General features: G+C 34.0%; 1 protein-coding gene across 11 annotated transcripts in view; it reads right to left on the bottom strand.

Annotated features, from left to right (window-relative positions):
• The window catches only part of CCDC91 (coiled-coil domain containing 91), a 360,167-nt gene that overhangs the window by 221,473 nt on the left and 120,090 nt on the right, over nucleotides 1-18,604 (bottom strand). For all 11 annotated transcript variants that reach the window (XM_078075819.1, XM_078075824.1, XM_078075820.1 and 8 more), the window contains 3 exons: nucleotides 17,590-17,747; nucleotides 16,441-16,644; nucleotides 15,616-15,720 (listed from right to left, as the gene is read on the bottom strand). In XM_078075819.1, coding sequence (XP_077931945.1) covers nucleotides 15,616-15,720; nucleotides 16,441-16,644; nucleotides 17,590-17,747 — 467 coding nt within the window. The remainder of the gene's footprint in view (nucleotides 1-15,615; nucleotides 15,721-16,440; nucleotides 16,645-17,589; nucleotides 17,748-18,604) is intronic.

The following is an 18,604-nucleotide window of genomic DNA, read 5'->3' as shown; positions in this document are numbered from 1 at the left end:
CCCCTCATATTCTATGCTGATATACCAAACCAAAAACCCTCTACTGAAACTCTAGGACTAGCAATTTTTCAAACAGCTCATGCTATTTCATAACTGCAGGATTTCTCAAATGTTGCTCCCTCTGCAAGACCTCCCTGCCCCACCTAACTACCTGACAAAGACCTGTTCATCTTCTGAAGCTAAATTCTGATGACTTTTCCTCCTTCGTGATCTTCCAATACCTTCTACACTATCTCCATTCTAAACCTCATCAGATTGTATGACAACTGCTTATTCTTTGATTCATTCTGCCATGAAATTATATGTTTCTATATTCATTGTGTGACATAGTTTCTGGGGAAATATATGTATTCTAGTTTGTTGCACTGAATTTAGGCACAAAATTGATAGCAATTTTAGGTGCACAAGAGCATTACCCTCCAGACTGAAAGCCAGGGTAAGATTACAGGAAACCTGATTCTAGATAAGAAGTATATTACTATACATGAAACAAACAAAAGCTCTTAAATTTTTTAGAAATGAATTAACAGTAAATGTCCAGGAGCTATAAGAAGAAAAGTATAAAACTCAGTTGAGGGATATTTGAGGACTCTGGAATAAATGAGGAAACATACCTATTAAGTAGAAAGATTAAATATGAGGAAGATATCAATTTTCTATATATAAATAAATAGAAGAATTTAACAAAATTTACACCAAGATCCCAACAAGGTTTTCTTTTTAAATTTAACTTGTTTAATGATTTTAAAGTTTAATTGGGAGATTAATATACAAGATTAGCCAAGAAAAGTAAGTAGAGTCCTGGTAAATCTAAATGTTCAACAAAACAACAGTAATCATAGCAATGCAGATAGTACTACTACAGGAACAGACACTTACCAACAGAAATGAGAATAAAGTCTAGAATATATGTAAGTATATATGGAAATTTAGTGTATGGCAAAGGTGCATTCCAAATAAGGAAGGGAGAGAGGGTTTATTTGATAAATATTGTCAGGGTACCAAGCTACGCATTTGGGGAAAGTCATAATTGAACCGTATCTCATCTTATCAATAGAAAGTCGAGATGGGTCAAAAGTCAAATGTAAAATTAAATTATATAAAGACTAAAAGAAAACAAGGCTGAATATTTTCTAACCCAAAATTCATACATAATAGACTAAACTACTCCTTGAATTTGCTGGAGCAGAAGATACCATCAACATGAAAAATAAATATATCAGAAAAAAATCTGTGTAAATAACCTTTACACATAAAGGTTCCTATAAATCATTAAAAATAAGGACAGAGGAAAGATAGGGGAAATTGAGGGATGAAAACGATAAACAGCCATATGAAAAAAAATCACGTATAATAATAAAATAAAAGTTAAAAGAGCAAGAGATATATTTTACTTCTCTAACTGACAAGTATTAAAAATATCGATAAAACCCAGTGTAAGCAAGGATGTGGTAAAACAGGCAAACAGGCACTCTCATTTATTTCTTGGTGAAAAGCGTAAATTTGTAAAACATCCTAGAGAACACATTGTTAGTCTTAAAGTTGTTATCTGTAAGGTGTGAAATTACAGGCAAATTTCACTAGGTTACAGTTTTCTAGAATATTTGAAATTTTTACTAGACTATGTTGTTAGAAAAATTATGTGCTCTTAAGAGCAAAAGAAAATGGTAAAACAGAAGAAATAATAAGGAAGGCAGAAACCAAACACATACAAAATATACACATACTAAAAAAAAAAAAAAAAGCAACTGCCTAGGAAGCATATTACATGGGAAAAGAAACTACAACAAAATGAAAGAGACTTCAAAAACCAAGTGGGGAACAACTTTGAAATGATAGAGGGAAAAAGTCTAATGAAACGGGTCAATGATTTTAAAAATGTGTGAGGTCCTTGGTAAATTCTTAAAGCAGAAGTAGGATTGGAGCTGTTGCCACATCCATAAATTCCTATGTAGTAAAGAGCAGGTTAGTGTTTGCCATGAAGGCTGCCTTTTTCAGATCCTGCAGGTTTCGTGCTGCTCTGTGATTTCAGACACTGCTCTAACTTGTGAAACTCCCTGGCAGCTAGTCTGTAATTTTAGAAGCAGAAGGAGTAAGGAGCATATTTACCTCCACTTTTCATTATTAAAATGCTCTCTACTCTGTATCCACAGCTGAAACCAAATTTAATAGTTTTTTAAAAGATGTTATTTAATAGGATACAAGGATAATACAGGTATTAGCTGGAAAGAAAATATACACTGATCTTAATACTTTCATCACAAAAATCTCCTTCAAAAACCATAAATTCCTGTAGAAGCTTTACAGGATAAACTAAAACATACTTTTATCTTCTTAAAACTGAATCCAAATAAATTTTAGCATAGAGATGGATTACAACAGTAGGTATTAAATGGATGATGAAATAATACACTATAGCTTTAAATATAAAAACCTATACTCTATGTCTTGGTCTGCTCAGGCTCCATGACAAAGTAACAGACTGGTGTCTTAAACAACAGAAATTTACTTTCTCACAGTTCTGGAGGCCAGAAATCAAAATCAGGGTGCCAGTATGGTCAGTTTCTGGTGAGAGCTCTCTTTCTGGCTTACAGAAGTCTGTCTTCTAGCTGTGTCCTCACAGGGCAGGGAGAAGAGTGACCCAAGCTCTCTGGTGTCTCTTCTTATGAGAACACTAATCTCCTCATGAGGGCCTCACCCTCATGAACTAATTGAAACCTAATTATCTTCCAAAGGCTCCATCTATAAACACCATCACATTAGGGGTTAGAGCTTCAACATGTGAATTTGGGTGTGGGGGGTGGAGAGGAGAGACGATAGACCGAATCCACAGCACTCCACAAGCCACATGTTTCAGTCAACCAATCAACCAACCAACATACATTTTTTTGTGTGCCAGGCACTATTCTACGAGATGATAATGTAAAGATTAAATATGAGAAAATGTCTCCCTCCAAGAACTTACATTCTGGGAGAAAACAAATACATAAATAATATTTTGCTATCTCCTTTGAGGAAAGTAAACCAGGAAGGAGAAGGGGGAAAGGAAGAACTATTTCAGCCAGAGATGTCAGAAAAAGGCTGTCTCAGGAAGTAGCCTTTCAGGTGAGAGCTAAAGCATGAAGATAAAGTAGCAATGAACAAGCTAAACCAATCACAAAATGCTCAGAGAACATTTATTCTATATAGTAATCTTTCCAGTTTTAGATTTAGGCCACTATACTCTGTATTGTGAAAAGGTTTGAGATAGTAAATTCCTTGCCTATTCCCTTCAAAATCACAGTATCTTTCTTCCCTCATCTTTCTTCCCTCAGACAGAATATATAAAAAAGCACATGCCCTTCTCAACAAGAAGAAGGGACAGTAAAGCTTGTCAAAGCCTCTTATTTATTAATACATAGCAAATATCCCTTAAGTCACCTCTTTCCACATTTAATGTTCCTGACTGAGTAAAGTCCTAAACTAAAAATCCATTAGACAAATAATAGAAAACACAGACCCAGGAGCCACCTAAGCCTATCCAAAAGTTTCTCAGATTTTTAAGCTTTGGGCGTGTCTTCTCCTTCAACATTCATTTCTGGCTACTATTAAGCATAGCAGCCTTTACTTCTTTACTTTATATTCAACTGTCTGGTTGAGAGACAAAGGCTCCATGACTTACCTGTCAAACAAAATACATAGATTTCAGATAAATTTGCTTCAGACCAGTCTTTTCATTTACTGCTGAGGTCTGTGGCTTTGTTCTAGAATGGTTGAGGTCAGAGTTTGACCTCAGATAAGTAGGGAAATACAGTAAATACATCCCTTGAGATTATAAACTAGAGTATTCACAAATAACAGGTTTGCCTCACCACTAGATGAAAATGAGGCTTAGCCACATTCTAAGTCCATGTTTTCCTATTTTTTTGGCAATACCGTTAAACACACACACACAAAATCTATCACTAAGCTCTTCTCAAAAACATTAGTGGGTACAAAAAAAAAAATCTGTGTGCAATCTAAGAATATTCCTTGGATGACTGATTTACAATTTAGTAAAGAAGATAAAACACACCCCTGAAGTGATAAATGTGCTTATAAACATCCTAATAGTATATGGGATGACTATACATAAACACTAAAATTATATTTCATCAAATTATATGCCGAAGAGACAATTATAAAAGTTATTTAAAATTTTAAGGTAAAGACCAAATTCAATGTCGCAGAATAAATATCATAATGACAATTCTCTAGCATTTCTGAAATGTGTTCATATATCCCCTACATTAGCATAGATCTCAAGTGGACATATATCCCCTACATTAGCACAGATCTCAAGTACTGTTTAACTTTTAAAGAAATTATAGCCATGAAATTAGGATCCAGCCTTGAATCACTCACAATTAAAAATAGGTAAAAATTTTAAGACCAAGTGAATATACAGAAGTAATATGTGCTTGCTGAAGAGATTCTACAGAGAATCATATTGAGAATTTAGGTACCTAAATTTAAGATGGACTCTCAATCCATTTTTTGGTATTAATATATTTTTTCAGTAGGAAATCTCTTTAATGAGCCTTATTCATTTAAATTGAGGAACTATTTTTAAATTTAAAAACAGGAGAAAACCCTTCACTTCCCTATTTACAAAATCACTGAAGTTCAGTTTAAACTAACTAAAACAATTTACATGTTTTAGTATTTTTAAACATCTTATATTTCTAACTAAACTACTTACAAATTCTAAATACGAGAAGTATTTGGAACACAAAAACCCATTTTATGTCCTGAATCAAGTCTAAGATGTCTATTTCATTATAGTTCATTATACTAAGATCTCCAAAATATGGATGTCTTGAAATACACATTTAATGTTATCTTTTCTGTCCCCTCAAAGTCTATTATTAAATTGATGGTGTGTTTTTAAAAAATCTATGTTATCATAGATTTGAGGAGGTATTGCAAACACTTTAAATTTCTATCATTGTGTGAGGGAGGAAAATCATTCTCACAATGGCCAATTAGCCTATAGAACAGAAGATGGTATTCTTCTAACTACGTTAAAATTATTCAATTTAGTTTTGACAAATAAAAGAACAATTTGATTTTCTGAATTATTAGAACAGGAATAAGAAAAATTACATAATGCCTTCAAAATATGAACAAGCATTAAATTTCAAAAACCTATACCTATATTATCTTTCAAAAATGTCTCCAATCTTGGCATTTTTTTTGAGACTAAAAGGTCAATTTTATTACTATGGTTATTTAGTAACAAATAATCCAGTTTTTAAAGTATACATTTTTCCCAGTAGTTAGGAAAGTACTAAAGAAATTGTATTTATTTCTTTTTCAAACTGCCTATTTTGACGATAAAATTGGCGGGGGGGAGCTTTTTAAAATGTTCCTAATTTTTCATTATTTAAACTGTATCCAATAAGCTACAGTTTTTAATAAACAAGAGCTTGAGCTTTTTTAATTTTGAAAACAAAATGTAATTTTTATTTTTTAAAAATGATCTTCATTTAAAAAAGAAAGTTGCTAACCACCTAAGCTAGGGAAAGATTGCTAACCGCTAAAGTGGAGAATAAAGATTTTGAATGAAGAGAAATAGTATAAAACAAAGTTTATTCTCAAGATAATTAATATTTTGGGGAGGTGGGAGGGAATGACTTAAGATCCTTACTGGGAATATCAATCACGGTGTTGTGGTCTGTATCTACAGATAGACATAAAAAGGTACAAACACAAGTTACATGTTGGAAAACAAAGAATCAAGTGAATAGTAGCTCCATAGATATGCTTGCAAATACCCTCCTCCTCAAATTACTTTTTAAAAAGTTACTCATCTTCACTTAAAAAATGGAATAAAGCATGAGAAATTTAGTGACTCTCGGGAAAATGTGATATGACTGACTTTCTATAAAATTGAAAACAAAAACAAAGAATAAAAGCAGTAGTTTTCCCAAGTAGTTTTTTTTTTTAATTTTCTAGACATTGTCTTCTTCATTTCAACAATTCTTGTAGGCATCTGTAAGTACCAAACAATAGTATACAAAACCAAAATATGGTCTTTCCCCTCAAATTTTATCAAGCATGATTGAGACCTCCAACTCCCTGCAAACTACTCCTAATTCTATGCAAGGTGGTCTCCTCAAGAAAAGCATACATGTCACCCTAACAATCACAGGTAATTCCCTTTAATAATAATTAACAGTGAGTGGATAGTGGGTATATGGTAGTGGTGGGAGTGTTTTCAGACCTCTCAAAAGTCCCTCACAAAAACACAGAGCACCTAAAAAATCGACAAAAACTCACATTCAATAGCTATCACAAAAACAGATGTCACAGTGTTTCTATGAATGCCCAAATGGGAGCAAGGAAAGATAAATGTTGAATCTTCCCAAGACGTGCATGGCAACAGATTCTGTGCAAGAAGAAAGATGAAAGCAACAGGGTATCAGGCAGACCTGGGAACTCCAAAATAGCTAGCAGACAGTAACCAGAGAGGTCAGCAGGCCAACATGAGGACAGCAGCTGAAACTGAAGGGCCCATACATTCCAACAGGGAGTAAGTACAAGTGGTCCTCAGTAAGGTATCAATGGCCCAGGATACGCTGGGTCTGATAAACTCTATCTACTTTCAGGAGAAAGCTCCAGACTGAGGAGAAATAGCTGGGAAGAGAATCCAAACTGACCAAGCCAGAGACTAAAGAGAGAAGAAAAAGAGGGTTTCGAGACAGAAGTGGAAGATGGGAAGAGAGTCAGAAAAATCTGTAAATGTGGCAATAATTTTTTAATCTGACAAAAACATTAGAGCACTACAGAATCATAAGGGGATAAAACTATCTTCAATCACTCCTCTCTTTTAAAAGGTCAAGGAAACTAATGCCATAGAAAAACAAATAACAGAAGAATACTAAAGCCAAATCCCATAGAATATTATATATGTAAAAGAAGGAATAGAACCACAGCCCTACAGAAAATAAAAGCCCAGCAAAAATGTATATTAAAAAAGAAATTTAAAACTCTACACTTATATTTCAAAGCAAACTAAAAGATATTATGAAAGTGATAAACCAAGGAGCAACATAAATCATTTTACAGAAAGACTCAAATGATAGGAGAAATTTCAGAAAAGAATTATGACAGAATGAATCATTTCGGAAATGATCACTAAACTAAAAAGAACACAAGATCAAATAAGCTAAATTGAAAATACCTTAAGAGAAATAAAATAAAAGGGGAAACATCCTTTAGAACAGAAAGAAATGAAGCAATGAAAAGGATTCAACACACACGAGTCACCAGAAGGGAAAAAAATAGGAAATAAAACAAGAATTAAATTTATAATTTAAGAAAAACTCCTTGAAATTCTAAAAAAGGAACTGAATCTATATATATTAAAGGGACACATTGTGAATCTAGAGAAATCAACCCAGACTGACCAATACCAGGACATATTCCAATAAAATTATTTGACTTTAAAGAACAACAAATGAGAAATTTGTCTAAAAAGAAAGTTAATAATTAAAAGAAAAATTAGATTGAAATTAAGTCTTTGACAGCAATACTTCATAATAGAAAAAAAATGGAATAATACATTCAGATACCCATAAAAAGAAAACTGAGTAAGAAATCTCTTACTGAGCCACTATGAAAGCGCCTCCAAGAAATACTCTTAAATAAGGTAGGGGAGGGGGAAATTTGTAAAAATAATTAACTAAAGTATACTTAGTATACTACCATCTGTATAAAAAGGGGATGGAGGATTTGTTCATTCATTCATTCATTCATTTATTCATTCATTCATTCATTCATCTATCCATCCCTTTTGTATTCACCATAAAAGACTCTGGGAGGATAAAAATAAACCAACAGTTGTTACCTGTTGAGAGGACCAGGAACTAGGTGGATTGTGCATAGGATGAGGAGTGGGCTTTTCACTGTATGTATATGTTTTTTACTATATGTACTTTTGATGTTTGAACCACTTGAACACATTATTTAACTGGTGTGGGATAGGACTTGAGCATTTTTTAAAGCCTTTCCTAGAGATTCTAATGTGAGCCATGATTAAGGACTACTGCTTTAAAATCTAAAGGCAGTCAAATCAGTGAAGTAAAAGAGAAAAAAATGAAGAAATTAGTGAAAACTACTACATAAACCAATATTTTAAATGTGTTACTTTGACCTAAAAGTCTTATTTTTTAAGAAATGTATAACTGACATATTAAGTAAAATACCAGTAAAATGTTGCTTATTTTTATATATAATTCTTCCAGTTTGTCTTGAATAAACTTTAAAAAAAAAATACATAAACCTTTTGCTTCAATGCTTATTGTTCTAATACAGTTTGACAAAAAGGTCTTCCAAATTTACAATGGATTTGACAATTCAATTTATTTTGGAATAAGAAAGAAAATTTTTAGATGCATCTGTCATAATGACTCTCCCATTATAGGGGTTATAAAGGGGGTAGGTTTTCTAACAACTGAAATTTATTCATTTCCCAGTATCTTACCTAATCTAAAATATACAGTGTTAAATGAAAGGCTTATGAGACCAAACAGAACATAAAATTTTTATTTTCCTTTCATTTTTTTCCTCCTCTTCATAATGCTGTTAATCATTTTTAAAGACAGGTGAGTGAACAGGATGTCTTCAAGATATGCTTAATCTGTATTTCCTTTAGCACACTCTACTTCTTGGTGGGACTGCAACTACATTTGGGTTACCTATGCAGAACTAGTTAATTCCTCACATACTGGGTCATCAGGCTAAATGCTCACAAATATCAAGCCACTGCTCAACTCTACCCTCAGCCAAGTGCCATAAAGCACAATAATCATAATAGCCTCTGGCTAAGGGCCCAAGTGTCCAACACCTGACTAGCATTCACTTTGAAAAAGTAAACAAAAACATTGAGAATAATATCTATTCGGGGCACCTGGGTAGCTCAGTCAGTTGAGCATCCAACTCTTGGTTTTCGGCTCAGGTCATGATCTTGGGGTTGTGAGACTGAGCCCCAGGTAGGGCTCCACGCTCAGTGCGCAGTCTGCTTAAGATTCTCTCTCTCCCTCTGCATCTGCCCCTCCACCCCCCCACTCGCATTCTCTTTCTCTAAATAAATAAATTCTTTAAAAAGAAAAAAGAATGCTATCTATTCATATTTAATTAATATAACCTGTGAAATCAGCAACAGAATGTAGGTAGTAACCTGAAGCAGTATAAATCCATTTATGAGGTCAATTTAAACACTATTAAATGAAATGCTGTATTTTCACTTAACTGTTTTGTTTTGTTTTAATTAATTCTCAAACAGAAAAATCAACATACTATAACCAGGAGGCATTTCAATAGGAAATGGCATTTGGAAGAATAGGCCCAGTCTTTAAAAAGTTTATACAGAAAATTCCCAAAGCTCGTCATAGCTACCAATTCTGACAACTATCAGAGATGATAATTTAATAACCAGTTGCATCTGTTAATTCAATTTTTTAAATGTGGTAGCATTACTATTATCAGGTGAGACCTGATAAGCTGCCAAGTTTCTTCAGTGCTCATCACACATGCAGACCAATTTGCTATGGGAGTCAGAAAAAGAACACAAAAGAAATTGGAATCCAAGGTGTACTAAGATGAGTTCTCCAAGTTTCATGAGAAGTCCTTTAAATAGCTACCTCTGACAAATGCAGCATGACTCACTTTTCTTCCTCTCGTTGGGCTACACACCCTGGACAGAACAGGAAAGGAGAGGTAGTGTACACCCCCATTGTACTGCAGAGTTCACAGTGTTCCTTATTTCCTTCTCTTACAGGCACATTCACACCCCTCCACCTATCCTGGCAATTAGACCATATCACATAAAACAACACTGTTCAAGTTCTCTGCAATAGTTATTATTGTTTTAAAAAAAAAAAGAAAGCTTATTTAAGGTTTTACAAACATTACATTTATTAATTACTCTTTCTCTGATTAGACTAAAACCTTAACAAAGGCACACCCAACAATGGTCTAAGTAGAAGTAGATTTATTTGCAAAACTGAAAAATTAAGCTCTCCACTTTGAGATCCCACGAAAATACCTGGATTGTTTATGGTGATGAATAGGTATGAATTTTGTTTTATTTTTATTTTTCCGAATTGTCCATATTTTTCACAATAAACATATTATTCTTATAAACACATAAGCATACTAACATTTTTTAAGAGAAAGTTTTCTCAGCTAATTTAATCTAGTCTTGTCAATACTATCTCTTTGTATTCCTGAATGTTTTTTTTACTTAAGATACCACAGAGAGATAGGCACCGATGTATTATCCCTGTCATCATAAATAACAGAAAACTTTTTCTATTTCATTAAGCTCCACAAATATTTAGAAGATCTGTACGTTATATGTCTTAATATAGAAAATATATGGATTGCCATACTCTTCAGAAAATATATTGACTTTCAGATATCTGAAGAACGACTGGCAAGCCATAAATTCAAGGAAGAAATTTAATAAATATCCACTACTTAAAAACTCACTTTTGCTAATATTTCATCCTATATATATATTTAGCATACAGTAGCCTCTTTTGACACAAATTTAATAACATCTCTTATTCCTGGGACGCCTGGGTGGCTCAGTCAGTTAAGCGTCTGCTTTCAGCTCAGGTCATGATCCCAGGGTCCTGGCATTGAGTCCTGCATTGGGCTCCTTGCTCAGCAGGGAGCCTGCTTCTCCCTCTGCCTGCAGCTCCCCCTGCTTGTGCTCACTCATGCTCTCTCTCTCTCACTCTCTGATGAATAAATAAATAAAATCTTTAAAAAAAAAATAACATCTCTTATTCCTAAAAAATTATCAGATTGAACTAGCTTTGTATCAATTTGAAAAAAAGGCTATATCCCCAGAAAGAAGTGGATTACAAGAAAAGGAGGTCAAATAGTGAAGCCCAAGATTTTCTAAATTCTTAATGAATCTGGTCTGTACAATGTAATTTAAATATTTTTATCGAAAATACATTTCCAGAAAGTCTAACACATACACCTATACATGGACAAACTTGGTAAGTATAAAGCAAAAATAGAGACTTATGAGTTATTTCCCAGTTTGAGTTATCCATATTTTTACTTGCCCTTTCTCTATTTACAAGGACTCCAAAAACTGATTATGTAAACTATTTCCTTAAAAAAATTTACTCAAAATATCTGCTTTAAGTTAATGTATTTTAAGACTGAAGTTAGTTTCGGGCTGTAGCTACAACAAAGAATATTTAAAATTTAGAATGTTCCTTTCTAGTGCACTTATAGACTAAGATGAAGTAGATGCATATCTACCTATTTTCTCAATAAGTACAGCTAAAACACCTAGACACTGTATTTAAAACAAATGTAAGATGATTCTAGAAGGTGGCAAGAAGAGAGATCTAGGGAGGGACCTGGGACAAAAGAGAATGATACATCATTCCGTTCTGTGAGTTTTCTTTTAGCCTCATACATCCCAAACTGGGTAATGAAATGGCCAGCAACCAGGAAATACCAGTGGGCACAAACAACAACCCCAAGAAAAGCCCTTCCTCTCTAGCCAAAGGACCATGGTAGGGGCAACTCAGCAGAACAAAAATCTTGTAGGTAATAAATGGCCTGATGATAGCCGAACCCACGGGAAAAAAATATGACCCCACAACCATCTCTGTGAGCCAAGGCCAAAGTGCTAAGCCCAGACTTCCACCTTGACCAGCTGTGGGGAGGTTTCCCATCCCACCCCCACTGCCCTCTAGGTGATAGCAGAGAAAACCAAGTTGGGAGGCATTTTTTGAACTTGAATCCCCATCCAGACATAAGGAGGCTCTCTCTCCCTCCTTTCCTGTGTCAGAAAAAGCTGAGTGGGGAGTCAGAACTTTTATAACCGTTTAGAGGTAACAAGGCTTCCCATCCCACACTCCTCCTACCAAGCAGGGCGGTATCAACCAAGGCTGATGGGGGGCTTGAAATCCCACTTTTTCCCAGGATTAAAAGGCACCCTTTTGACCCAGAATGTCAAAGGCAGCTAAGTAGGAAACCTGCACCTGACAATAACAAAGTGGCATCTACCTTCCCCTAACTGTGCAGTGTCAAGAGACCCGTTAAAATACCAGATTTAATTAAGATCCAAGGAGTCATATGAAATACCCAAAATGCATAGGATATAATTAAAACCACTCATCACACCAAGAAATCAGGAAAACCTCAACTTGAATAAGAAAAGACCATGAACAGAGAACAATAAGCTGACACCAATGTTAAGATTATTTGACAAGGATTTTAAGGCAACCATCATAAAATTGCTTAAATAAGTAATTATGAACATGATTGAAACATGAGGAAAAAAAGAAAGTTTCAGCAAAGATACAGAAGATATAAAGAACCAAACAGAGGGTGCCTGGGTGGCTCAGTTGGTTAAGCGCCTACCTTCAGCTCAGGTCATGATCCCAGGGTCCTGGGATCGAGTCCCACATCGGGCTCCCTGCTCAGGGGGAGTCTGCTTCTCCTTCTGTCCCTCCCCACTGGTCCCACTCATTCTTTCTCCCTCTCTCTCTCTCGCAAAAATAAATAAAATCTTAAAGAAAAAAAAAAGAACCAAATAGAAATTTTAAAACTGAAAAATACAAAACTAATAGCGAAGAACTGACTCAAAAGCAGAATCGGTAAACTATAAGATAGAACAATAAAATTATTCAAACTGAACAACAGGAAGAAAACAGACTGCAGAAATAATGTACAGAACAAGTACCTACAGAACTATGACAACAACAACAAAAAGCTTTGCTAAATAGCATGCTTGCCTTTTAGTTCAGTTTGGCTATGAGACCTCCCAGTACTTTTTCCTATCAGTTATCTGGCCAAGGTGATAAGATACTCCATAAGTCAGTTTACCCTTTTATTCACGTGGTATGAAAAGGAGAGAGACCCTTCTTGGTGTGGAAGTAAAATCATCTGAAAAAAGTTTTCTTTGGAAGTACTGCTTCCTATAAAAAGTCTTTTTAAATTGAATATGAGTTTTGAAGACTCAACTTGTTACTCTTATATTATCACTGTTAACAGTAAAAGCAGTACAACAACCATGATAATGCCACTTGGGATTTATATTGGTCTTTATTGTGAAAAACTCAAAGTGTATGTGAGGTCTTAGGTGGTATCTCAAGTATGTTACTGTTCTCATTAATAGACAAACTGAATTTGCAAAGGTGTATGTCTCACTAAAGGGCCCAGAATAAGTCACTCATTATAGGCAGAAAAAAATATATAAAGTTCTCTCATTATTCAGTATTGCATCTTCCAATAAACACTATAATTCCAAATATGGGGCTGGTAAGTGTGGCTGTACACAACATAATTAGCCCTTGGGGAACAGGCTGCATTGTATTAGTGAATTCATTCATTCATTCAAGAATATTAAGTGGGCCCATACTATATGCCAGATATGACTCTAGGCACTGGGAAAGAAAGTTCCTAACTTCATAAAAAATTACATTCTGGTGGGAGAAAACAAAACATAACCAAAATAAAACAAAGTAACAGGTGAAAAAAAATGCTATGAGAAGGAGGAAAAAAGCAAGGAAAGGTAGCTAGGAAATGCTAAGCATTTACACAGTGTCTTCTTTTCTATTGCATGGTCAAGGAAAGCATCCACAAGAAGGTAGCATTTGAGCAGGTATTTGAAGGAAGCTAGGGTTCAGTGAGAGTTATTAAAAGTATAATATTCAAAAAGTTAAAATGGGACTCATGTAAATATAAACTGAACATACGCCAAAGATTTATTCTACTCACTTATTAATAAATGAATAACTTATGTTAAGACTGATTCAAAGAGCATTTGAAGATATGTATATATCTTTTATATATATATATATATATATATATATATATATATATATATATATATATATAAAATTTAAATAATGGTGTGTTAGACTAAGAAAGAGTGCTAGGTTGGAGACAAAACTGGCCAATGTCCTACAGATCAATAAAGAGTACTTTTGAAGTTATCTTTTCTAATAGAAATGACTTAACGTTCTTCTGGGAAAAAATTAATTAACATGTAATGTCCATATATCTGAGACTTACAATCGATAGTAAACAGCAAGTCAAATAAAGTACATTCTCCTAAATAATCCAAAGTCTATTAAACAATATCCCCGTAAGACACTGAAAGAACACAGCTCACCCTCTCCCTTATTTTCAAGTTTCTCTTTTTTCTTTTTTTTTTCGAAAAAGCTTTGCAGATAGAAGAGCATTCCAGTCAGAGACACTGTGAATGAATCACAAAATATTTCCCTCCACTCACCACTCCGACAGCCAAGAAATGCCCTCCCCAACACAGACTCACACATTCACCTGAACCTTATTAAGTAAGAAGTTTGGTGTAAGTAAATAGCTGGAAAAATTGGAGAAGCCAGAAGATTTACATTGGAAGGAGACTGAGAATTGAGGTGGGGAAATGATTTGATTTACATTTTTAAAAACATTACCTGCTGAAATAAAAACTCATTAGGGAGAAGAACAAGGGTAAAGGCTAGAAGACCACTTAGGAGACCATTAAAACGGTCTAGGCAAATAAACAAGTAAATATATAGTTTGTCAGATGTAAAAAGTGCTGTGGAGAAAAACAAAACAGAATTTGGGAAGGTTGACAGGGATGTCAGCATTGTCTGGAAAGGTCTTCTCTGATAAGGTGATATTTGCACAGGGATCTGAATGATATAAAAAAGAAAACCATGCAGAAAACTGAGGGAAGAGTGTTCCAGACATAGGGATAAGGCACAATGACTGAGGAGAGAGAGTCAGGGAAAAGATGGGGAGAGGGGATAAAAGAGAATGGAGTGCCTTGCAAACCATTTTAAGGACTTACTTGGCTTTTAATTTGGGTGAGATAAGAAGCCATGAAGGTTTCAGAGCAGAGAAAGGACACGATCAGCTTTATTAAGTACTGGACAGATTACAGTGGCTGCAATGTGGAAAATGGTCTGTAAGTGGGCAATGACAGAAGCAAAAAGATTAGTTAGAAGATCCTTTAGTATTCCAAGGCAGAAATAAGGATGGCTTAGTATAGGGGGGTAGCAGGGACCCTAAGGACAATCAAAACCTGGACATTTTGAAGGTAGAGCCAACAAGCTGTGATAAAGGAACAGACATGGGGTAAATGTGGGTATCAGCCTTAGCAACTGGAAATACAGAGCTGCCATTTATTGAGATGGTAAAGACTGCAGAAGAAACAAGTTTATTAAGGAAATTTGGGGAGAAGAAGAGGAGACATTGATTACAATTTATGAAAAAGGTTAAATACCTCACTTTGGAAGTTACAGGATTCCAAACTCTTCAAATGTAATAACAGTAAGAAAAATCAGAATATCGATTTCTAAGTTTTATCCATCAGAAGCAATATCTTTCATCAAATTGAGTCTCAACTAACCCTCATTGCTTCTCACAAATTCATACTTTTCAAAATGGCATTTATCATTAATTTCATCCATTGTTGGTCAATATTTTACATATTGAAGCAAGCATCTGATCCTTCATTGAGTATTTATTAAACACTTTTTGAAATTATATTACATGCTTCTTGCAAAAGGCCTGCATATTAAATTTTAAATTCACAGGGTTTACCTGAAGTTCTTTGTATCTCTCTTGAAAAGAAATGGCCTCTTGCTCTTTTTCTTTAAGGAAATCTTTTTCTAAGACACTATGCTTTTCCATCAATGATTCCACATCCTAAAAGAAAAATCCAAGCATAAATTTTATAATATTTGATGGCATACAATATATTCAGTTTTTTCAATGAACACACCAGAAAATATTTGGTAAGGAAAGCACTTACAGGAAGTATGGTTTAAAGCTCAACATTATTACAGATTGTATGGCCCACTCTCATTTCCAGACCTATATTAACATTGATATAACACTAAAATTATTCACACTAATAAATGAATAGCATCTAAACTAACTGTAATCAGCACAATCTCTACATATCTATATATACTTTCTATAAATTTGCAAAGGTCTTTTTATAGATATATTTATAGGAAAGAGAAATGAGAACATAAATAAATAATTTACCAAAACAGCTATATATCTAAGTACTCTTGTCAAATAACCCATGCTGCCTAACTTCCCATAGGGACAAGTCAATGTTACAGTATAAGAAATACAGCACTACCTGTTTTCAAAGTAAATAAAAATAAATCAGAAGAAAAGCATTAGAGGAAAAAATTTGGTAGGAGATGTTCATCTTTAAAAGTAAGTATCTAAGACTAGCCATTGCTTATCAAAGACTTTTCTAAATGATAAATTCACAAAACTAATTTAAATCTATAGCCAAGGGAAGACAGCATCTTCTTCCACTCATGAGTTTTTAATCAGAGATTAGGATTATATCAAATTTCGAGTCTATGCAATTCAAACATTTATTTTTTTAGGCAAATGTAAATATACCTTTTTAATTCTCTGTTTTTCTTCTTCAGAAACTTTGAGCTTAATCTCCAGACTTGAAATTTTCTGCTGAAGCTGTATGTTTGATACATTGGCTCCAGGATCCTCAGAATCATCCCCAAGAGCAATTGTTCCATTACTTTTCTCATCATTTAAACCCAATGGAAAAAGTGAGATATCCAGATGAGTGTGTGTTGATTGCTGAATCTAAACCACATTAAAAAAAAAAAATACACAAGAGGGGAAAGTTTACACTGTACCAATAATGAAAACATCCAAAGGGCACCAGAAACCACATTTGGAAATTAAGTTGTAGCAAAGGTTCTGAAATTATTTCACCCTTTAAGTAAATCAACAGAAGACCTCAAACTGTTACAACAACCTGATTTTTGCAGCTAAGAAACAAAATTCCCTCTAAACTTTAGAGTCTAAAGCATTTATTATTTTGCAAGCAAAGCACTAAAAAACTTAAAACATTTTCTTATGCTTGAAAGCATATAATTAAGTATAGACACATCTGATATTCACCAGTCCTTAAATTTATACAAACATCAAGAATTTGTGTTTTTAAATTATAAATCAGAATTTGAAATTTATTAATAACCACTAATTGATCATCAATCACTCTCTAGTAAAGATAACAGGTGACTCAAGATTTGTGTACTGTACTTTGGAAATCTGGACTAATTGCAGCATCTAGCCCAATGCCTGGATCAATAAATATTTGAATGAATAAACCCAATGACTGCTATCTTTTTGGCTTTTACTCTAAAATTAAAATGAACACTCTAATACCTAAAAAAACAGGTTAAGCTTCCCTGAAAAGAGAAATAATTATTTTTTTGTAATTATTTTTTCTTTTGAAGTTTTGAAGATTTGAAACGCAAAGCTAAGACAATTTTAATAAATGATATACTTAAACTGTATTTTGGTAACTACGGCTACTTAAAAACTTTGCAATTATGCCACAAAACAAACATATTATTCAGTCTTTTGAATTCCAGATATTAGCCTCAAAGTTAAAATATCTACAAAAATACTTCTTTCATAAAAATAAGTAAAAAAAAAAAAAAAAATCAATCCGAAAAGCTTTATTTAAACCTCTAATTTTTTAAATCTGTAAACTTCTTATAAAAATACACTTGTCTTTACCTGTGCTTTAGGAACAGTTTGACTGACAATGCTGCTGTCTGTGTGTGTATTTTCTGGTGATGAAATGATGGGTTCAGAAGAGAGGCTGTCAACTGAAGTAGCATGGTCATGGTCCAGTACAATCTCAGGAGAAGCTGGAGAAAGATGGACTCCAGATACTAAAGAAAAAATAAATAAATGAAGGATTATCCAAGAGAAAGTCAAGAATAGGTTGAAAGGAAGAAAGAGAGTAGAGGAAAGGGAAGAGAAAAGGGTAAGGGAAGTAAAAGCAATGAAACAAAATGAAGATTCTATGACTATTCCTCGGGGACCATTATCTAAAATCTAAAACTAGTATTTCTAAATTTATCATGACATTTCCACATGAGACCCAGACAACAAAACAGTTTACTAATGTCTTAGTGTTTACATAATAACACATTACCATAAGTAGTGCATTTCCAACTGAGAGAAAGCATTCAAATATATTATCCATTTATTCAGTTAAGAAAAGCACTAGCATGCCTACCAATGCCCGCCACAGGCACTAAGCATGGAGAAGAGACAGTGAACAAGACAGATGTACCTTATGACCCAGAGGCAAGTCAACTCAATGAAATATGTATTACAATAAACTGAGTTAAGAGGAAGAATAACTACTTTAAAATAGCTAATCCAGGGCGCCTGGGTGGCTCAGTTTGTTAAGCGTCTGACTCTTGATTTCAGCTAAGATCATGATCTCAGGGTCATGAGATCAAGCCCCACATCCAGTTCAACGATCCACAGGAAGTCTGCTTGAGAGTCTCTCTTTCCCTCTCCCTCTGCCCCTATGCCCCCACCGCACATGCTCTCTCTCTCTCAAATAAATAAAATCTTTAAAAAAATAAAATAGCTAATCCAAGTGCCTCTGCGTTAACTTCTTCTTTTGTAACAAGCAAAAGAATTTTCATGTTAAGATCAATTTTAGTTTGCTGAATTGTTTCTACAAGAAAGTAATGTTGAAATAGAATCCTATAATTAGTTTGACAACAAATTA

The sequence above is a fragment of the Halichoerus grypus genome, chromosome 6, assembly GCF_964656455.1.
Source record: "Halichoerus grypus chromosome 6, mHalGry1.hap1.1, whole genome shotgun sequence".
Lineage (NCBI taxonomy): Eukaryota > Metazoa > Chordata > Mammalia > Carnivora > Phocidae > Halichoerus > Halichoerus grypus.
This window is presented reverse-complemented; position numbering and strand designations above follow the sequence as displayed.